At 42.6% G+C, this 23,014-nt stretch overlaps 1 protein-coding gene across 1 annotated transcript in view; it reads left to right on the forward strand.

Moving 5' to 3' along the window:
* The window catches only part of PKHD1 (polycystic kidney and hepatic disease 1 (autosomal recessive)), a 248,035-nt gene that overhangs the window by 56,519 nt on the left and 168,502 nt on the right, over positions 1 to 23,014 (forward strand). Inside the window, exon 34 of the mRNA XM_010004904.1 lies at positions 1,262 to 1,412. Within this exon, the coding sequence (XP_010003206.1) occupies positions 1,262 to 1,412 (151 nt within the window). The remainder of the gene's footprint in view (positions 1 to 1,261; positions 1,413 to 23,014) is intronic.

Below are 23,014 nucleotides of genomic sequence, written 5' to 3' on the forward strand. Positions count from 1 at the left end.
CACCAAACCATCATCTCCCTCTTGACAAGACTCTGAGTGTTGGCTTTCAAATTAGGTCACTTTTGGTAGAATTTAGGCTCCTAACTTTGGCACTTTAGAAAATCCTGTTACATGGGGTTCTCAGGAACCTGAAGACCTCTGGTTATCCTGGTCCTGTCTATCCAGTCCTCTATTTTGTGAACTCTGCCCTTTCCTAGCTATTCAGAAAAGTGGTGACATTTTTACATATATTGGTATTGCCCTAACTCATCTCCTTTCCACTTTCCATCCCACAAGTTGCAGGTGTGTATCTGGTGTGTGGGTGGTGTTAAAGTCCTTCTATCTCATGTAAAGAGGTGATGAAAGAAGGGAGAGGAGCAATGGCCAGGGAAGGAATGGAAAGTGACTCTGGATTATCCTGGTCTGATCCAAAGGCTGCAGAAGTAAATTGGAAAGTTATCCCCTCATTTTGAGGGATGTTGGCTCCTATTGCTCCTAGTGACAAAATGCTACTGAAGTCAGCAGCTGTCACCAGCAAGAGCCAGGGAAAATATATTTATTCCCCACCACCTTTTCTATCACTTCTTCCCACTATGCAAGGGGAGGCTTTAGAGTAGATGTCTGTTAGCATAACTGGCACATATATCGAATCTGCTTAGTCTGGGCTGTTAAGTAAGTTTAATTAATTTACTAAGTTAATGTTCCAATGCTAGCAACAAAGCATCATTGCAATCAGCTGGGTAGCAGGAATTGGAACCCCTAAATGAGCTCATTTTTTCACAGTTGGAATTAGGGACCAGTTAGCCAGTTGTGTGGTTTTTCCAATTTCTCCACTTGCCCTAAGGGAGTTTCAAGTTATTCATTCCCTATTGCTAAGTGTGAGTAAGATGGGGAGGGGGGGAGACACGAACAAACCCTACTCCTTGTAGGAGTCCATCTTTGATCCTCACACTGCTGATTCCCTCCCTGTTGTCTGCACTTATCTTCCTGCCTCGGTCCTAGAATGGCACTTGCTACTATTTGTAGCAGTTTGGGGAAGCAGAAAGGCATCACTGAGAGATATTTACTGCATGTATTTTCATCCTGAGCGTGTGCAGATAAAGGGGGGAAAAACAAATAAACAATAAAAGAATGGAAACAAAATTACAGAAATTTGCAAAGTTTGACAAATGGTGGCCAGGAGTTGCCACAAGCTAATGGCTTGCAATGATTAATAAGAGTAAAAATAATTGCATTTCATTAAGATTGATGACACCCCATTTAACCTCCCTTCTCGTTTCAGCCCTAAAGTGGAAAGAGATGAAGTTCTCATCTATAATAGCTCCTGTAACATTACCATGGAAACTGAGGCAGAGATGGAGTGTGAGGGAGCTAATCAGCCAATTACCGCCAAGATTACTGAGATATGGAAAAACTGGGGCCAGAACACTCAGGTATAATCAAATCTTTTTTACAGACTGATTCAAACAGCTTAAAATTAAATTTGTAATATTGTGTACATTTAAGGGGGGTGAAAAAAAACCAACAATTTGGGCTGAACAGCAGCAATATATAATATTAAATGCTTTCCAACTTTGAATAGCAGTTCTAATACAGTGCAGCTGAAGTAATGGTTAACTATGGTTAATCATGTATTTTATGAGACATAAATGAGCTTTACCTTATTTTCTAGGCAATGTATATCTTTGTTAACATTCTCCTTTTCATATAAATTCAAAGTCTGTTTTAAACTGTTATTTTCTGTTACTTGAACAGAAATCTTAGCTGTGAGATAGAATTTCAGCTCTCTGGCAGAGACCTAGTGTTCAGCATTTGTGCAGCTCTGGTTATATTTGGGTTTTGCTTCTCTTCAATATCAGAAATAAAACGAGACAGTCTTTCCAATATTACATGTGGGTGTAGCAAGAAGGTAATCTGTAAAGAGTTTATTATAAAAAACTATGACTCTGAACTAATATAATTGTAAGACTCTAAAGTAGATATCTGAATCTGTTACTTGCAAACTTATATAAAAATCTATATTTTTATCTCTATCTATCAAACTATCTAAATCTGTTCATTGCAAACCAAAAATGTTCTTTAATAGTCCTCAGGGTGGTGCAGAATTTTTGGTTGTATTGAGCTGATGTACTGGGTTGTACCACCTGTGAGAAAGAATTCAGAGGGGCTGGAGATTTGGTGAACATCAAATATCACTTTGTCATCATCCTTTCCTGACTGAGCAGCTCCTGAGAAGTGGGGGAGACCTATCACGTACAGTGTAGTGCAGGTGGAAAGAGTTAAACGTTTGAATTACCAGAAAAAATGCTGTTTTTTTTTGTTTGTTTGTTTGTTTATCTGGTTTTTTACTTTAAACCAGATTATCACACAGTCTTAGTATGGTCGAGACTTAGGAAATGGAAGTTTGTTTGCTCTGGACTGGTATGAAAGCTACTACGGTAATTTGTAACCCTGCAATCAATGGTGGGAATTCCACTACTTCACCCCAGAAGTAGCTGAACTGTCCTAGCAGAGTAATTTTGGTGTGTTGTTAAGCACAGATTCTAGATTTTTTTATTAAAGTAGGAGTCTCTGAATATTTGCCCTGCAAATCTACTTTATAGGTAGTTCCTATTGCAGTAGAGTATCCTTCCATCTTCCTATTTTAAGTCTTTGGTCTGTGAAGGAATGTCACATTCAGGCTTCTGCCTGCTAGTGTTTGTTTGCTAGTCAGCCTTGTTAATTATGCTACCATAAACATGTTCAGCTAAGGAGACAACCAAGCAAAATAAATAAATAAAATGCTATTTGGCATCTGCAGGAGACCAGAAAAGAGAATTGCTCAGATGAGTACCAGATCAAGTGGTAACTACAACTTTAATTTATATTTTCCTTCCCAAACTAACGTCTGGGTTGCAGTATGGAGGAGCTATTACCTACTGCTGGCTGTGATCTGAACAGTTTATGAGTGCTCTAGTCTCAGTAATGAGATGATGACAAGTTGTCTTTTGACTCACGTGGGTGTAAGAATAGGAAAAAGTAGTGAGGTTTGTCCCTGCTACGGCTTTTCCGCTCAGAGTGGGGAAAATAAGGAAAGTCCAAAGTTCTGAATCAATTAATTGATTCAGGGAGAGCAGAATAAAACCAACAGCACTTTTAGATCTAGGATTTGCTGCTGCTTAATTAACCCAGTGGGTATTTGGAATAATTTTATCCCTCTTCCCAAAACTGGCCTGGGTGAGCTGTGGTGGATGGGTGGGGAGTTCAGATAAATGGTTTCAATTTTGGTCCCTTTCTAGCTGACAGCATCCCTTTAAGATTTACGACCTGGTGCAGCATATGCATGCTTCACTGTAGAGGTTTAAATCATGTCATGAGAACTGGCCTTACCTTTCCCGTGGAAATAATGGTCCCCAGGTTCAGCATCAAGTAGTGAAATGCATTAAAAGCACCACGTGCCTTAGGATTATTAACAGGCAGCACAACTCTGTGCACAAGTAATGAGACTGCATCTCTTTATATTAACATCTGGCATTTCTATTGAACTCTCATGCAAAGATCTCAAAACTGATCTGTAGTGTTCCCAGTATAGCTACACTGCTCAGTGCTTAGTTTTCTGCTTACTCTTCAGCCAGCTGAGCAATGAACAGGCAGGCTGATATCTCAGCAGTGTCTTAGCATGGATGGGCTTGGGGTGAGGGTTGGAGCTGAGAGGATTAGATGATGTTGGACAGGAGAAGCTCCAGAATGGCACTGGAAGTAAAAAGAGGCACTGAAGAAAGACTGACAGAAGGTTATATTATCAAGAGCATAGAGGGGGCATTGGCAAGAAGCAGAAGAAAGCTCCAACCCTTAAAATCTTCATTCTAGGAGCTTGAGTCTAGGCGTACAAGCTTTAGGGTGAAGTAATCTTTTCTTTCATCTTTATAGGACCTGTCATAGTTCTTAAAATAGTAAGGAAGAGATTAATGAGATGAGTTGGGATTTGGTAGGTTGAAAATGAGGCAAATGTAGACTGTGAACATGTCAAAGATTTGCAGCAACCTCCTGGTGAGATAATGCTGGGTAGAAGACTAGAGATGACTGAGAAGGAGCGTGGTACATGTACAAGAGAGGCCAGACAAGATAATATCATGAAATAATAAAAGCAGAGAACCAAATTCCAGTGAGATGGTGATCTCTTCCAGTTCTATGATACTTTTAGCAGCTCTGTTACCAATGGGTCTCAGACACAGCCTAGTAACATTGAAGAGGAATTCAGGCAGAAGGATCTTGGTGTACAGTGAGTGGCAGAGACACGTCCACCAGCCTGATCTGGCTCTGACCAGCAGCAGCCCTGCACTGGTATTAATCCATTCTTCTGTTGCCTGACTCTACAGAACAGTATCCAGACAGTGAATTCACCCTGTCAACTCTACTTAAAATTATATTAAGTGGCTATTGTAACTCATCCAGGAATGGCTTGCTGGGTTTTGAGTAACACCATGTTGCCAGATCCATTCCTCCATTTTCCTGGTCACATCCAAAGTACATTATATGCATTCCCATGGTGTTCCCCATCCATCTGTTTAAATTGCAAGTGAATGTGTAAGCCAGGGACACCAAAATCATATGAAGAGATTAGCAAACACCACAAGCTTTCTTTCCTAGTGAGTTAATGAGGTGGTTATCCTTTGAACTTCTTTTATTGTCTTAGATGTACTGAAACTCCAAGTACGAGAAAGATCATTGTACCTTGACACAAACTCCTCATAGGTACATTTTTTTCTTCCATTTCTTTAATTCCTTTTCCCCCCCTGATAAATACATATAAAGATATATTGTAATGAACATGAAGAGCTTAACTCCAGACACCTTAATTTTTGGATCACCTGGATGAGATAGCTAAGCTTAATTCTGCAGGGAAGAGAGCTCTGATTTCAACATAGTTTTGTTTGAAAATTGGGCTGTTGCTATTATAAAAAATTAGCAGGTTATTTTTTGAAAGTGCTGGCTGTCCTATTTGTGTCACATATGGTCCTCCCTTGACTCAGACACTTTGCAGTCCAAGCTGAACCACTTTGAAAACTTTAGGACAGGATCCCCAGTCAAGGAAAACAACTATATTTTCTGGAATGTGATGCAATATCCATCACTTGTGTTCTGTCCTTTCAAATCTGGTCTCTGAGCTGTCTCAGAGTTAGAGTCTGAGCTGAGTTCAGCTCTGAATCTTGAGGAGTCCTGAAATTTCTGGGAGTTTCAAGTTGCTGGCTGGAGATCTGTGAGCTGCATGGCAGACTTAATGAAATTTGGGTTCACCAGCTTGGCCTTTTCCCTGGGGTCTGGCCCAACATCCCCAAGAGAATAGCTTTCATAGATTTTTTTAGAAAATGATTTAGGCCCTTGCCTCTCTTTTTGTTTTCAGTATTTGCCCCTATATGACTTAATTAGGTCATACAAAGTAAGCAGCAAGCTCTGCCCCACTGTTGTATTCAGTATCATTACTGTTTGTAATTTGCTCTATTATTATCCAAAGAAGAGTTGCAGAATTATTTGTATTTCAATATATAATGAAATTTAGCCTACCAAAAGGAGAGGGGAAGAAAAATAAAATCCAGCACTGATTGTATATCCCACAGGACTTAATTAGTTCACAGTTTCATGATACACTGGATAATGGGAAGATATGAATTAAATAATAAAAGGGAAAAGAAAAGTTCTAATGCTCACTCAGTATCTGTCCACTTCCACCTTGGCTGCATAATGAGATGTCAGCTACCCTGACACTGATGAGACATGCAAAACACAGTGATAACACAGGTAAAGGATGCTCATGGGAAGGTTTGCCCAGGCATGGATGTCTCCAAACCCATTATGCTTAGTGAGCCTTCAGATTATTATTCCGGATCACTGGACCAGACCTAATCATCGTGCAAGGATGTTGTCTGAGCAGTGCTTCCCTGCTCCAGCTCCCCCTCCTCCTCTGGCCCAGATGGGCGATATAATGTTCATTGGAGGGCAGATGCCACATATATTAAGTCAGTCATAGGGAAGCTGAACTGGTATACTGGCCAATTCTCTACAACCCAACCCTTGAGAGGTCCCTATTAAGAAATAGAAGGCTAATAAAAAATAACTTGCTAGATTAAAAAAAAAAAAGCTATCCTGGATTATTGCTCTGCCTGGATATGCTGTGCTGCATTTTAGTTTGTTTCTAAATAGGTTATTAAGGTAAAGTCTTGAGATTTAAGAAGTAGCTTAGAGTATTGTGGATCTATGAATTCTTAGCTTGGTGCTTGATACAGGGATAACAGCTTTGCTCACTTCTCAGAAAAAAAATAACAACAAAAACAACCAACAAGACAACTTGAATGGAAAAAATTCCACAAAGGCTGTGTCTGAGACATGCACAGTCACCTAAAAGACCCCTGCTGTTCAACTTCTGCTTTATGTAATCAGGACTAGTTCCCCAAATCCCTTGGAATCCTCTGCAGATCTTAGAATCACTCATTTCCTTCTTTTTTTTGGCCTTTATTTTCCCCATTTATTGTCTCTCCAGATGTCACAGTATTTGGAGGTAAGGAAGCAGTTGAGATAATTTTGCCCATTGAAGGTATTTTGTGCTTTATATAGGTGACAAATCTTAGGCATCTTTCCAAGGAGCATAAAAGGCTCTCTAAAAGCACCGAGAACTCTGAATATGAAGGGCTGTTGCTTTATTTTTCACAGCAGAACTGATGCCAAATCTCTTGACCACATTGTCTGCCTGTGAGGGTTACACAGGCCACAGGAGCTGACTCTCCCTTGCAGGGCCAGCAGGATCTTTGTGCTGTACATGCTAGAGCCATGATTCTCTGGCACTCTTGTTCCATCTTCACATTTTGCAGGAATTCAACGGTGTATTTTGAGGGTGAAGGGCTCTTATTTGTCTGTCCCTGACTGCAGACATCTAGAGGCTTTCGGTTTATGGTCGGATATGTTTGTAAGTATCTTCTGATTAAAAAAAGAATTATATATATATATCAAAAGGATATCTAGTATCTTCAGTAAAGAACAAATGCCTAAGTGTGCCTTTCAAGCTTTTTTCCCCTCTCACTTCTGAGATAAGTACAGTCCTGGTACTCTCTCACTTCTTTGCTCTGCCCCTTTGGTGTGCTTTGGCTGTCCCCCTCTGCCTGCCCTCCTTCTCTACTGTCCTTTCTTCCCTGAAGCATCAAACAGTGCCAGAAAGTGCAAACAATCCTCCTTCTGCCTTCTCCAGTGCTCTCCTTTGCTGTAATGTCCGTGAGTAAAACCACTACTGAAATTTGAGACTGGTTAAGCAGGGTATGGATGAAATGTGCTGCCTGAAAGGATAAATGCATTCTGCACTGAGTGGGATGAGCCCTGGCACCGTGTTCTAGTTGAGATGGGGCCATCAGGTTTGTGCTACCTTCTTGGTGCAAGGGAAGCAGTTCTGCCTGCCCTTTGTTGGCATATTGTGGAGATGGATCCTAAAGGGTTATTTGTAACAGTGTTTCCTCCTCATCCTTCTTGCCCTGATGCAGAAATATTTACAGGGGAAGTGGCAACAAATTTCACCTTGATATGAATGCTGTTTGTAGGTCCCTTTGTCTCAAGTTGAGGAGGAATTAAAATAAAATCTTATTTCATACCTGTGAATCCCTTTACTTGCTGCAAAACCCCAGATCCCTTTATTTGGCCACAGTGATCACATCTCACGGAGGCTGGGGAATAGTTTCCTTCAACTACAGCTTACTATTCCTGATAGCACCTGACATTCTGGTGTCTTGGGCTTTGAGCAGGGCTCCTGGGTGCTTCAACATGCAAATAGCCAAAAATAAACACAGAATCATAGAATCATTTTGATTGGAAAAGAACTTCAAGATCATCAACCATTAACTTATCATGCTGCCAAATCCACCCCTAAACCATGTCCCTAAAACCCCAAATATGTTACACAGGTTGAGATATCAGGAGTAGGACTAGATGAAAGTCTTTTAAAATACCATGCATGTATCTTTCATAAACACACACTTTCAACAGCCCAGCAAGGCACCCTTTCATCACCATGTCCTCTATTTCTTAACCCACTAACTTGCCTACTGTTACTTTTCTGAAAGAGTGGGGAAGACAACGAAAACAACAAAGATTTGCAAGCCCCACATAAGGGAAGTGGAGGAGTCCATAATAACCTAATAAAAATAAAAGCAGAAAGCCAGTCTTGGTGTGTGGATGCTATCAGAGCAGAGAGAGGTACCATCTGCAAGGTTGTTAAGATGTAGAGAACCAAGATGGCCTCCACAGTAACCACAGGCAATGTGAAGAGATAAATGGTTGACCTGAGCCTGTGTCAGGCTAGGATTGATGCCACTATCAGCCCTAGTGCCTTTGCAATGATTTTTTAAAAAATCTCTGATAGAGTGTGTTATCTAGTTACTGGCACGAGGGCAATGGCCTGGAGGCAGCGAGGAGAAGGGGGGAGGAAGAAGGAGAGGAGGAGAGAGAGAAAGGAAAAAAAAAGGTCATTCCAGGAGGACAATCTCTGTTGGACTAAATGAGAAAATAAGGGCCTTGCTCTGAAAGGGAGAGGTAAATAAATAATTAAAAAAAAGTGGCTGCTAGGTGTGTGAGAAAAGGATACACAAAAATGCTTCTTTTCTTTCTCTGTGGGTTTTTTCTTCTTCTTTTTTTTTTTTTTTTTTTTTTTTTTTTTTTAAATGGGATCAGCCTTGGGCTGCAATGGGAAATTTAGGAGCTGTGCTTGTGGTGGCTTTTTTTCCCCCTTTTCTTTTTAAATTTTTTCTTTTTGATTTGAGGTTTAACTCTTTCCTCTCCTGCTATCAGATAAAAAATCAAAGGCTGAAATGTAGCTTTCTTATTTCCCTCCAATTTTAAACCCCCCTCTTGTTGCTTTTTTTTCCTTCTGTTTTGTTTTTTTCTTATTTTTTTCAATCCCACCATCCTTCTAGCATATCTCAAGAGATTGCTTCCTAAATTGTACTTGCTTTTTCAGGGAGCCCTTTTATCCTTATCATTCATACTGATGCAGTGGATGGGTGTTGGAAGTTAACCCCAGGTTGGGATGCTACCACCCCCAGACTGGGATACTGTTACCCTCAGGATGGGATGCCCATTCCTGTAACCCACAGCACATCAAACCCTTTCCACTTGCATTTAAACCCAGCCACACTTAAACTCATCCACATAAAATCAGAACTAAGCACAGCCCAGTTCAATGAGAACCCTTTTTCTTCTCCCCCTTCCATTTATCCCTGCTCCCTTAAGAGAAACATCAACAGAGAGAGAAAATGGTCATGTTGGAGGTGCTCCCCCAGGGAATGGGAAGCAAATAATTTTTTTAGAATCATTAAGTTGGAAGGGACCTCCGAGATCATCAAGTTCCAACCCCCCTGCCATGAGCAGGGAACCCACCACTAGACCAGGTTGCACAAAACCTCGTCCAACCTGGCCTTAAAAATCTCCAGGGATGAGGCATCAACAACCTCCCTGGGCAACCCATTCCAGTTCCTCACCACCCTTATAGTGAAGAATTTCTTCCTAATATCTAACCTAAATCTCCCCTCTCTGTTTAAAACCATTACCCCTTGTCCTATAACTATTTTCTCTGATGAAAAGCCCCTCCCCAGCTTTCCTGTAGCCCCTTTCAAGTACTGGAAGGTGTTCTAAGGTCTCCCTGGAGCCTTCTCTTCTCCAGGCTGAACAGCCCCAACTCTCTCAGCCTGACTTCATAGCAGAGCTGCTCCAGGCCTTTGATCATCTTGGTGGCCCTTCTCTGGACCTTTTCCAACAGGTCTGTATCTTTCTTGTGCTGAGGGCACCAGAACTGGACACAGTATTCCAGGTGGGGTCTCACCAGAGCAGAGTAGAGGGGCAGAATCCCCTCCCTGGCCCTGCTGGCCACGCTTCTTTTGATGCATCCCAGGACACAACTGACTCTCTGGGCTCGAGCACACACGGGTGGCTCATGTCCAGCTTCTCATCAACTACCACCCCCAGGGCCTTCTCCTCAGGGCTGCTCTCCAGCCATTCTCCCCCCAGCCTGTATTTGTGCCTGGGGTTGTGCCGACCCAGGTGCAGGACCCTGCTCTTGGCCTTGTTGAACTTGATGATTTTGGCACTGGCCCAGCTCTCCAGCCTGTCAAGGTCCCTCTGGATGGTGTTGTTTCCCTCTTGGGTATCAACCCCACCACACAGCTTGGTATCATCAGCAAACTTGCTGAGGATACACTCAATCCCGCTGTCCATGTCTCCAACAAAGATGTCAAACAGCACTGGTCCCAGTACTGACCCCTGAGGGACACCACTGGTCACCTGCCTCCATTTGGACATTGAGCCATTGACCACAACTCTCTGGGTGCTGCCGTCCAGCCAATCTCTTATCCACCCAGGGGTGTGTATATGGGAAGTCATTTGGTTCTCAGGGACATTTAGTCATTTGGATAAGCACCAACAGGATATGGGCCAATAACTCAGGTGGGCAGTCATCATTAGCTACGAGTTACAGAGAAGGAGTATCTTCTTATCTTTCTCTCTTTACAGTGTTTTCTGCTAGGTTGTAGACTGTATGTGAATGCACTGTTATGCTTCTCTCCTTTATGGCATTTGCTTTGAGGTGAGTGGTGGATTACACCTTTTCTACAGGGATGTAGCTCTCAAGAGCTGAGTTTGGTACTCAGCCTAACCTTGAGCAATGAGTGCAGGATCAGCCTTCTCATCCAGTCCACACAAGAAGTGAGAAGAAGCCTCGGATAGAGTGTGTGTGTGGGACATACAGTTGGGCGTTTCTTCATGTATATATATAAAAAATTGTAAATCCTGAGGATTGCAAGAACGTGGAATCATAAAATGGTCTGGGTTGGAAGGGACCTGAAAGGTCATCTAGTTCAAACCCCCTTGCACAGGCAGGGACACCTCTCACTGGACCATGTTTCTCCAGGCCCCATCCAACCTGCCCTTCAACACTTCTAGGGATGGGGCAGCCACAACTCCTCTGGACAACCTGGACCATTGTCTCACCACCCTCAGAGCAAAGAATTTCCTTCTAATATCTCATCTAAATCTCCCCTCTTTCACCTTAAACCCCTTTCCCGTTATCCCATAGTTACATGCTCTTGTAAAAAATCCCTCTCTAGCTTTGGTCTTGTAGTAAGCTATTAGTAGTAATGGAAACATAATCACCTTGTATCATGATTTCATCTGTGTACAGACTTGGAGTAAGGAGTAGAATAAGGATGAGTAGTATTTGTTATCTTGTCTTTTTAAAAGTTTTAGTTGGGGTTTTTTTTCCAGTTTTGTTACTGTTGGTGTTATTAAAAGTTTTTTCATAAACTAAACAGTGTGAACTGAGAGTGCAGTTAGAGGACAAGTAAATTACTGTATTATTTCAGTTCAGAGAGTGTTTATTGAAAAGTTTAAAAAATGATGGCTGCATCATGAGGAGAGCCCAGCATGTTCAAGCACTCTGCTCCTACAAGTAATCTAAGAAAACCTTCCTTCTGTCTTTAAGGAGAGGGTTAATTTTATGTGATTGCCAGTAAAAACAATCTGTTTTCATGATGAGTCTGTAATAGCTGGGTGATAGACTGACTTAAAAACTAATTGCTAAATGGTGAGCACCTTCCCCTGACTGGCAGCTCCATAAGTGAAACCCCTCATTTCCAATCTGTCCTTGTGAGTAGCTGCAGAGCAAAGGACTTAATTAAGGGATTGTGAGGCTACCTAGTGAAAACTAGCAAATAATTTTGACAGCAAAGGGAAGGAGCAAAGTGGACTGAACACTCTGTGGTCCCTATGAAGAAAAACAGACATCCCAGGGGCAGGGAAGCATCAGGTGAAGTGGACGTCACAAACACTTTCCTCTGAATGCTGCGTCTTCTCAATCACAAGCAGTTCAGCCCATCTACGGCTTTAACAAAGTATTTCCAGTTAACTTCATGGGTGGTGCAGGGCTGGGAGCTGTTAGCTCATATTCAGTTAAATTTCAAATGTCAGAGCTCGTTAGTGGTGATTTTAGCCAAAGACAGTTTGTGAGGAGCTCAGTCAATTTGACTTCCTCAAGTAAAATTGAGGCAAGAGACTGCTGTTTTGCTTATTGATTTATTTTCCTGCTTTCACACATCTTTGGGTCTGTGATTCTGATCAAGGGTCAGGCTCAGTTTCACCCACTTAGGGATTACAGTTGTCCCTCTTTCACACAGTCTCTCACTCTTCCATTTTAATTCTCATTCATTTGTCTTTTTTTTTCCCTCCTGCCTTAACCCATGTTTGGTGAGTGGAGGATTCAGATTTTGCTTTTCTTGTTGAGGAGAGGTTTTCCCTGAGCTCACCAGCCCACATGGGCAGGAGGGCTTTAGGTGTCCAGACTGAACTCTGCAAAGCTGAGTAGAAAGGAATGACACAATTCAGTATTCATTGTACAGATGACTCAGCCAAGATCTGACTGTCTATGTTTTTCTGTTCCTGGGACTAAACTCTTTGTCATCTTGAACCCCTCTGTGCCTAATGAATTGGTGCAGAAGAAGTTGTTGGGTGGTGGATGTTGCTCTGCAATGCCTTTTTCTGGGAGCCCTGCTGGGGTCAGCACAGAAATGAGTCAGGGGATGAAGCCATTGGAGGTAAAAAAGTGGCTTCAAAGCTGAGGTGTCCCGGGCAATGCTGCAGAAAGTGAGATTTCCCATGCAGAAAGGACTGCAGTCACTGGTCACCAGCATGGGCCTAAGCTAATGTTTCTTTTTTAGCTCTGGGAGAGGTGGTTGCTGGATTACCAGGTACCTGAGGGACTTGTAGGCAGGTACCATGGGGCACTAACTTTGGATGAGTTTCTCCAGGTGTTGATAACAAGCAGTGGATAAGTGTTGTTGGGTTTGGACCAATGCACTCCAATCTCCTGTATGTTCATCCTCATTTGGCTGTGTACCTTAGTGCCAATGGTGTCCGGGGCTGTATCGCCAGCAGAGTGAGTGTTAGGTTGAGGGAGGGGATTTTCCTCCTCTACTCCACTCTCTCGAGACCCCATCTGGAATGCTACGTCCATTTCTGCAGTGCCCACATGGGAAGGACATGGAGATGTTGGAGTGAGTCCAGAGGAGGCCACAAAGATGATCAGAGGGCTGGAGCAGCTCTGCTGTGGACACAGGCTGAGAGAGTTGGGGTTGTTCAGCCTGGAGAAGAAAAGGTTTTAGGGACATCTTAGAGCACTTTTCAGTGCTTAAAGGAGTCTTATAAGAAAATGGGGACAAACTTTTTAGCAGAGTCTGTAGCGATAGGACAAGGGATGAGGTTTTTAAACTGAAAGAGAAGAGATTCAGACTAGATATTCAAATTAAATTGTTTGCAATGAGGGTGGTGAAACATTTCCCAGAGAGGTTTTCAATACCCCATCCCTGGAACCATTCAAGGTCAGGCTGGAAGGCACACATCCTTGTCCATTGCAGGGGGGGTTGGACTGGATGATCTTTAGATGTCCCTTGCAACCCAAACCACTTTACAATCCTTGTATTATGCCCATCTTTCCCCGAAATCAAAACTGCCTGTGGAAAGTGCTACTAGGGACCCATCTGCATCCTTAAGCACTTACATGCATTTAGGTTTTGGGGTAAAGATGTGCCAGCAAGGATCTTTGGGAAAGGGACTCCGGATTTTATGTCCTGCCAAATGATTAACAGGCAGAAAAATGTGTGTGTGGGAGGGCAGATAGTGGAAGCCGTGGAGTGTACATTATTTCAGGGGATCTGCATTCCCAACAAAGATGAGCTGTTACAGCCCTGCAAGACAGAGGGATGGCTTTTTAGCTCAAACAGCAGCAGTTTGTGCTTTCAACTCAAAGGGCTCTCAGTTCAGAGGCTAGCCTGTTGGTCGAGAGGTTCTCTCACACGCTAGTCTCTCAGCTTGATGTCTGATTAAAACAAAGTTAGGGATAAAATCTTTTGAAATAACAAGAGTGGTTACTGTCCCATACCGTGTGTGATGCTGCTCTTCAGCCGAGGAGTAACTTTTCATGGGATAGTAGTTCAGTAGAAAGTGCTTTAAATTAACTTCAGCTGCCTTCTGGCTTATGTTGTGGTGCTGTCTGCACCTCTGCTGAAATTGCCTGTCGTGTACCCCTGTGAGCTCAAACTACTGAAAAAAAATAAAATTAAATAGATGGAAGCACTGTTCCATTGAGAATCAGTTCTAACTTTAGCTATATAAAATAAATGTATTAAAGTATACATATCTGCTGTAGACATGTCCTCATTTGAAAGCCGTCTTGCATCAGAAACGTTCTCTTGTGTTTGTGCAGCTCCTTGCACAGTAGGATCTGAGGGTTTATGGGGATTTTTTGCAATTACTTAGACACCCATGACTGCAGGGACACAGCAATGCTGTTCCCAGGCTTCTAAATGTCACTTAATGCTCAGATTCCCATTTGGAATTGGCAAATTGAGCTCAAAGTGGCAATGCCAAGGTAGATTTTACTAAGGCGTGACATCTTCCTAGCTATAACAACCCACTCTTACCCCATTGCTTATGTGACCTTTTCTGTAAGAGTTCCATCTTCACCTTTTTACCTTTCTAGCAGATAAGTGTTTTTGATGATGACAATAAAGATACAGCAAGGCACTTTTATTCTTGGTTGCCCCATCTGGGCTGTGTGTTTGATCCGAACGGCCGGCGTTTCAGTCAGATTGCACTATCAGATGGAGCTGGCTCTATTTCCTGCATTATTCTTCCTGGCTGTACCACATTATGCAATTATGTTTGCATTTAAACCTGAGCACTTACCTGTAATGATGCTGTAGTTCAGTACATGATACATTACAGCAGTAGATAATGCATACAGATAGGCTAAGAAAGCATGTTGTTGATGTGCTAAAGCTAAACAGGACATCGTGTTTGAAAGTGGACTCTGAAAGCTCGCAGATCAGGCTGAGCTGTTTAAAAAGCTTGCATTACTGAAATGATAGCTGAGCAGGGTGAAATCCTCTCCCTGCTGGGCAGGTCCAGGTTTGAAAGGGCAGTGCAGGCTTCCCTGATACTGACCTTTCAGGCTCCTTTGTCCAGGTCTGCCACAGCCACTGTTGGACCCTGCCCCCCACTTCTGCAGGAGGAGAATGGTCTCACTGGCTGCTGGAAGCCCCAAATCCTGCACCCCTTTAGCACAATGTAAGTGAGGGGCAAGAGGTTGCCTGGGGAAGTTGTGGCTGCTCCATCTCTGGAAGTGTTCAATGCCAGGTTAGATGGGGCTTGAAGCAAGCTGGTCTAGTAGGAGGTGTCTCTGCCTGTGCAGGGGGGTTATAATCAAATGATCTTTAAGATCCCTTCCCACCCAAAACATTCCATGGTTCTACAGTTCTATGATGCAGCTTAGAGACACCTGCTCTTGCCTCTGCATTGGGGATGCAGCCTTAGGGGACAGATTCTGACCAGCTGGTTTGTGTTACCATGCCGTCAGGAACAAGACTGCCGCCCTGTTTCAGTAAAGTTACCTGGGTTGGTTTAGGTGGTGCTCAGTAGCTGGATGGCAGAATCTGGCTCCCAGTGTTGAAAGTGATGGTTATTATTAGTGTGTCAAGGCAATTCAACCCTGACCTCCTTCAGGACTTCTTTTCTGACAGATAAAGTGAAGTAATTTCCCCACCTCTATGCAGAGCACTGCACTGGAGCAAAGGGGCAGCTTTCAGAGAGTAAGAACTTTCAGCACTGCTGGTCTGTATCAGATCCTACCTTGGGAAGCAGAAAAGCTGTATAGCCTGAAGAGATTTACTTTTGCCTATTCAGGTCGTCCCTCTCAAAGAAATTTTCTTTAATAGTGCATTTCTGACAAGTGAAAATTATAAGGCAAAATATTTTGATGAAACTTGCTACAAAGGTTCAGCAAACTGGTGCAGTCAGCCATGAGTTTTCCTTGTGGGATAATGAAGCAATGCCCTCCTTCTTCAAAAGGTATCAGCAAGCACATCAGTTTTCTCCTCTAGAAAATAGGGATTCCATCCTATGATTTTCTTAACAGGAATGTCCTTTAACCATGTTCTGTGGACCTGTGGCAGGATGGAAGGAGCTATGGCTGGGCCAGTGTCATCCTTTCTTTGAGAAAGAGAGGAGATACAGGTGATAAGACAACAGTAGCACTTACAAAGCCTCTTACCTCTCCGTTGGGTGCTGCTTAGTGTGTTCTCAGAGGTAATAGATGTATCAGTGGAGTAATGCTCAGATTACAAGAGTGTATTGTCAAGATATGCCTGAACCTCTTAATGAAATAGTGAAAAAAACCACATGTCTAGCTAGAATCACCCAAATGGCCCTGCTGCTTTGGCTGAGGAGACGTGGATTGCATATATGGCAATATCAGTGTTTTCTGTGGACTGCCTGGTTGTGCTATCTGTGTGCTTTATTTTGTGCCTAGGACATACTAACACGTAGCCTACATGCAGCAATTTCCTTTTCAAAGCACTTTTCAACTCAATGCAAACCCTGCAGAGGGACTTTTTACAAGGGTATGTATTGGTAGGTCAAAGGGGAACAGTTTTAAGCTAAAAGAGGGGAGACTGAGATGAGATGTGAGGAGTAAATTCTTTGTTGTGAGGGCGGTGAGACACTGGCCCAGGTTGTCCAGTGGAGCTGTGGCTGCCCCATCCCTGGCAGTGTTCAAGGCGAAGTTGGATGAAGCTTGGAGCAACCTGCTCTAGTCAGAGGTGTCCCTGGGTTTGGCCTTGGGTATTGAATGATCTTTAAGGTCCCTTCCAACTCAAACCATTATATGATTTTGTGATTCTATGAAAACAGATGGTTTGTATGCCAACTCACTTGCATTACCTATATCCTCATGGGAGCTGTGTGAAAGTTGGGCTGGATTCCACACTCTGACATCAAGCCCACCCTCACAGCTGATCTGGGGCTCTCACAAAGGTTTTTCTTCTCTTTCCTCGTGCAAAACCCCATTATCATCACACCTTCACTGGCACTGTTGGGTTAGGCTCACCTCACTCCTCCCCATTGACTGTAGTGTTCATTCAGAATTCCTTCTTGCTGGCACATAGGCGTGTAATTTGACTTCTTTTCCTACAGGGGATTGGAAACTTGTTAAACTAATCTTTGGATTTGCAATATTTGGTCTCAGATTAAAGTAAGTTAAGATCATCCAACTGTGAGACTGTATTTGCACAGTGCACATTGCAAAGGCCAACACCATCACCAGGCTTGGTTATTCTGCTTTTGTAAACAACTTGATGTTGAAATTTTCTCATTACCATTAAATTGCCATTTTTAATTTGTCTCAGAAACATTCTTCCTTTGAGAAATCACTATTTTAGAGAGATGTGTCAATTATGGTTGCCCTTTAACTGTGCTCTGTAAAGGAAAAAGCAGTCGGGTTGTATCTGAACTGGAAGGTTGCACAAAATTCCCCAATGTTTTATGTGCATAGGATTTTCATGCAAGTTGGGCTTGCAATTTAAACTGGCATAGTTTCCACTGAAATAAACTGTATCTGAATATCAGGCCATAAATGAACATTAGGAAGATTCTTGTGAATTAACAATGAGTTACAGAGAAAAATTCACAGAATCACAGAATGAATGTTTGGAGTTGGAAGGGACCTTGAAGATCATTGAGTTCAACTCTCCTGCATGGGCAGGGACACCTCCCACTAGAACAGGTTGCTCAGAGACCCATCCAACCTGCCCTTGAACACCTCCAGGGATGGAGCCCCCACAACATCTCTGGGCAGCCTGTTCCAGTGTCTCACCACACTTACACAGAAGAATTTCTGCCTGATCTGTAACCTAAATCTTTTTCAGCTTGAAACTATTACCCCTTGTCCTCTCACTGCAAGCCCCTGTAAAAAGTTCTTTCCCAGCTTTCCTGTAGGCCCCCTTCTGGTACTGGAAGGCCACTATGAGGTCCCCCCAGAGGCTTCTCTTCTTCAGGCTGAACAACCCCAACTCCTAACTCAATTTACAAAATTGTATTTTGTAAAACAGACTTCCTCATGTGCTCCAAGACATCTCCTCCGCATCCAGGGTGTTTTCCTTAATATTTAAAACTGAGGTTTCTGATTCTAGGATCAACCTCCCACCATAACCCTGAAAAGACCCTGGAAGTCCTGAGAGCAACAGTTTGGGACTCACATGAGTGTACTAAATAGATCTGGATATTCCCATGGGTTTAATGGTTTGCTTAATTATGGAGGGGCTTAATATTGCCCCTATCCCCCCATTATTTGGTATTTTACCTTGTCTTTGGGTGAGCTTTCTTGCCTGTGATAGGAAGCTGACTTGTGCTATATCCGGGCCATGCACTCCCTGACAACAACGATGTCTTTTCTCCTGTGAAAAGTGCCCTCCCTATGAAAGCTCCATTAGATCTAACTAATACTCTGTGCCATTAATTAAATACCTCTGGTGCAAAGAGCTTTACCTTCTATGCTTGGAAAATTGCAGTGATTACTCCCCTGCTGGAAAAGCTTTTTTTTTTGGTGGTTGTTTTTTGGGTGGTTTTCTTGGTCTAGTTGTTTGGGTTTTATATATATATATATAATTTTTTTTTAACAAGAATTAAGCTGTTTCTCATGCTATTGTCCAGTTGCAAATTGGCCTGAGACTGACTTGTGCCACAGGCTCTGACCTTCGAAACTGCCCACTCATTTTTTTTTCTGAACTAATCAGCTAGATGAACTATTTACAGTTGGCTTTTGGGTCTTCTCACTGCTTTTGCCGCTGCCCCTGTCTGAGTAATTAATGACAGTGTGGCTTGTTTATGGTCTTGAGTTACTAATGCTGTTGGCTGCAAATGCATTTTTACCTCTGGGACGTGCCAGTTTCCTGGTTCTAGTCCCACCTCACCAGCCCAGGTCAATTTTTTGTGTGTAAACAGATTTATCCTGTAATAGTTGGAGAGCGACTAGGGTCATTTATCAGTCCCGTAGAGAACATGCCCAGCCAGATTCTTCCCTTCTGCCTGTGCAACTCAACAGAAGTCTGAAAGATTCCTGCAGGATAGCTAAAATTAAAAATAAAAAGAGGAAAAAGAAAATGAAATTGTATTACTTATATATATATATATATATATTTAAACACAGGGGCCAAGCAGTCTCACTTAGAAATAAAGCTACTGGATAGTGTATCATGTGGCCATCCACATGCCCAGCCCTGATCCCAATGTTTATGGGAGTCATTAATGAAGGAACTGCTGTGTGGCTTTCTCAGGCTGGATAATAACACCTGTATTTTAAAGTTGGAGTAAAGGGTAAAGTTACATAGCAGCAGATGATGCAGATAGTCATACATATATCATCTTGTGGCCTTGGGAAGAGTTTGTTGGGTTATATGCCAGGCCTGCTCTATCGTAAACAATCGTGCCAAATGTCCCAATTCATAAGGGAAAAAACAGTTTGGTCTCCTACTCCTGGAAACCAGTGACAGACTCTCAATGTGTGGATAGTCAGAAGCATTCTGCTCATTTTATGCCTTAGCTACAGGTGCTTCCAGGCTTCTTGGGGATAATGTCTGCAGGCAGAAAGTATTCACTTTTTCCCCATGGTATATAGCTCTCTAGATATCTCTCCTTCACTTAGTTTTCTGAAATGTACAAGGAGACTTCCTTTGTGAGTTGTGACTCAAGCACCACATTCCTGCTGTGTTTTGTACCATTTCATTCAGAAATGGAGAAGACAATCTCATTATCTACCTACCTTTATTGGCCAGTTGGTTACCAGTGTCTGCTCAGTTGAACTAACCATGGGTGGTCTCTGCCATGACATTAATTTGAAGGGAACTTCCTTTCATGTCTCTGGATTTTTTAGTAAAATTCTTCACTGTTTTGCCAAGGCAGTTTGTATTAAACATCTAAAAATTTCCCCCCTATTACTCATTGCTAAACTGGCATCAGGGACTGTCTTAACACTGGCACTCAGAGAATAAAGACCTCAGTGGTCAGATCATTTTATTTTCAGGATCATAATCACTTGGAATTGAACTAGGCGAGAAATTTCTCACAGTCTGTAGCTGATGAACTCATAGGAGCCAAGAGGCTGTCTTTTCTTTGAGGGAAGGCTGGAAAAAATTAGAGAAGTTGAAATATGCTCCCTGTTTTGCCATGTTCTTCTTTAAAAGGACTTTCCAAATGGAACCAGATTAAACAGACCTGATAGAGGTGAATGTGGTGCTTTTACTAAGAAAATGGATGTAGACTGTCCACTGCAAACTTCTCCAGAGGTTCTCTTTTTGTTACTTTCTACTTCACATCCATCTTAGAAAGACCCTTGGAAAGGAACTCCGTGCAAGAGGGTTGGAACAAGACAATCTTTAAGGTCTCTTCCAAACCAGAGCATTCTGTGATTCTATGAAATGCCCTGATCAGTGACAAAGCTGGGGCACTGTCACAAAGTCTATGTGAATAAAAGTCTTTTAAGGGATTTCTGATCACATTGTAAGATCCACTAGACTGCTTTGGCACTCTGATTTCCAAAGAAACTCAGTACAAGCTATTTTAATGTTTGAAGGCAACTTCTCTAAAAGTGCTGCATGGGCAAGAGGAGCAGTGCAAAAACTGGTAACTCTTAATCTCTGTCTTGTTTGCTTTTCCATAGTGAAAACTTTTTGAAACAGGAGGGAAGTTGCCTAGTGGAAAGACTAGTTTGCAGCTCATCACTGCTGGTTGGTGTTTGTTTGTTTGGCTCCTGTAACGAGCTTTTAGGATCATCAAGTTCAACTGCTAATCCAGCATGGCTAAACTCTTGGAGAAGTCTTGTGAAATTCAGCCTTCATTATTAGCCTTGACCAGCTTCAGTTTGGCCACTTTTTTAATTTCATAGCACAGCCAACTGAATTCTGCTCATTTCTGTGCGAAAGTCTAAATCCATTTTTTTTCCCACAAAATAAGGTGTTGCACTGTGCTGTTGGTAGAGAGAATATTTTTTCCTTACTGCTATATTTGCTTTTGCACAATGCGAGGTATTTTCTGTCCTGTCTGGTATGACCTTATTCCATCTTTCCCACAAAACTGTGTATATGCCTTCATTTTCTCTGTTAGAAGACTCCTTATACACTGCTAGAAATGAAAAGATGATTGCAAAAAACTTCTTTTGGCTTTGGTTTATATAGAAGAAAGGTCTTTTTTTTTACACTGACTGATGAAGTGCATGCAGGAGATTGACTGTTCTATCAGCAGGATGAAGGGGTGTCCTACCATGTTTGTGTCATGGATGCTAGTTATACAGAGGAAGACCTATCTGTGCCAACTGAAATTCTATAACTTTACAGTTGTGGTGAGAATTTCCCAGTTAATTTGGTAAAGGGTTAGTGGCCCTACAAGGAGGAGTGGCAGGGAATGATGCCAAGAGACAGGTTCAGCTTCTCTGAGCACTGGACAGCATTTTTTGTGTTAATTCCACTGACTGTAGCAAATAACATTTATTTGCATCTCTTTCAAGTATGTGTAGGAGGGAGGAGCCTGCACCAATTTGTCTGTTTTAATTATAGATGTTCTACCCACCTTCCTAATTGCTCCTTCATTAAGAAGTAGCTTGTTGTTTCTTTTTTCCCTAAGAGCTAAAAATAATCAACTTTTGTTTGTTTCTGTAAATATCTTCTTTTTTTGCCCTTGAGGAGATAATTATTTCTATTGTTGCATGAAGATGGTGGCCAATACAGGAGGAATAATTAGAGCAGATGGCTGAAAATACTTCCCTTGTAAAACACATCTAGTGTAATAAAATACCTCCCTTCCTCTTTTGTCTCCTCCAAATACATGTTTTTTCTTTCCTTCAGGTGGATAAGGGTTGGGTAAGGGGTGTAAATCTTTTCTTGATGTATTAAACTGAGGAGCTGTCAAGAGTTCACAGCCTGGATAGTGAGTTCCCTGTATCCATCACTGAAATTAAGGTGTTTTCAAGTGTGGTGTAGAGTCCTGGGTCTACGGCATGAGAAAGGATACACTGTGCTCCATCACTTAAAATGTTCACCTTGTCTCTCCGCGGTGACTGAGAGCAGGAACACTTGCTCGCCCCACCTGCTGGTTCAAGGACAGTCTGTCAGCACCAGGGAGAAGGCTGCCTTGTGGTTGTCGGTCTCTGCTGTGTCTGAAGCCTTCAAAAGCTTTGCTTCTTCGTGCCAGAAGAGGTGCACTTTAGAGTCACAGAATGGTTTGGGCTGGAAAGGATCCCAAAGATCATCTAGTTCCAAATCCCCTTCCATGGGCTGGGACACCCCCCACTAGACCAGGTTGCTCCAAGCCCCATCCAACCTGGCCTTGAACACTGCCAGGGATGGGGCAGCCACAGCTGCTCTGGGCAACCTGGGCCAGTGTCTCACCACTCTCACAGAAAAGAATTTCTTCCTAAGATCTTATCTAAATCTACCTTCTTTCAGCTTAAACTCTCTCCTATCACTCCATGCCCTTGTAAAAATTCCATCCCCAGCTTTCCTGTAGCCCCTTCAGGTGCTGCAAGGTGCTCTAAGGTCTCCCCAGAACCTTCTCTTGTCCAGGCTGAACAACCCCAATTATCCCAGCCTGTCTCCAAAGCAGAGCTGCTCCAGCCCTCTGATCATCTTCATGGCCTCCTCTGGTCTTGCTCCAACAGCTCCACTGACCATCTTTCTGCTGGAGATTATAGGAAGTAACTAGGATAACTTATTGCATATTCAAGTAGATAGTACTGTGCTTTGTGTCGTATTGGATGTGTTTGGGAAAAGGACAAATCTGGCTACTGGGGTGGAGCTGGTGGAAAACCCTTCTAAGCTCAGATTTCTCTCTGTGGCCATGTTGCAAAAGATCCTCAGCTGAAACCCATAGTCTAGAAGGAAAGCAAGTGTTGAACACAGAAGCAAGTAGAGTCTGTGTTTAACTACACTTCTAGTTCTTGATTTGGCTCTAAAATTTCTGGTTTTTTCTGATCAGAGGATTAGAGCTCCTGTCTTTGTGTCTCTAGTGAGGGTTGCAGGCCTCTTTTTGGCATTCTAAGAAAACCCCACCTAACCAAACAATTTTGAAGTTACGACAAAATGAGATCAATTTATCTAGACTGTGTCTAAACAGGAGCTTCTCAACCCTTTGGAACACAAACCTTGCATTTTGG

The sequence above is a fragment of the Chaetura pelagica genome, unplaced genomic scaffold (assembly GCF_000747805.2).
Source record: "Chaetura pelagica isolate M959 unplaced genomic scaffold, ChaPel_1.0 scaffold99, whole genome shotgun sequence".
In the NCBI taxonomy this organism is placed as follows: Eukaryota; Metazoa; Chordata; class Aves; order Apodiformes; family Apodidae; genus Chaetura; species Chaetura pelagica.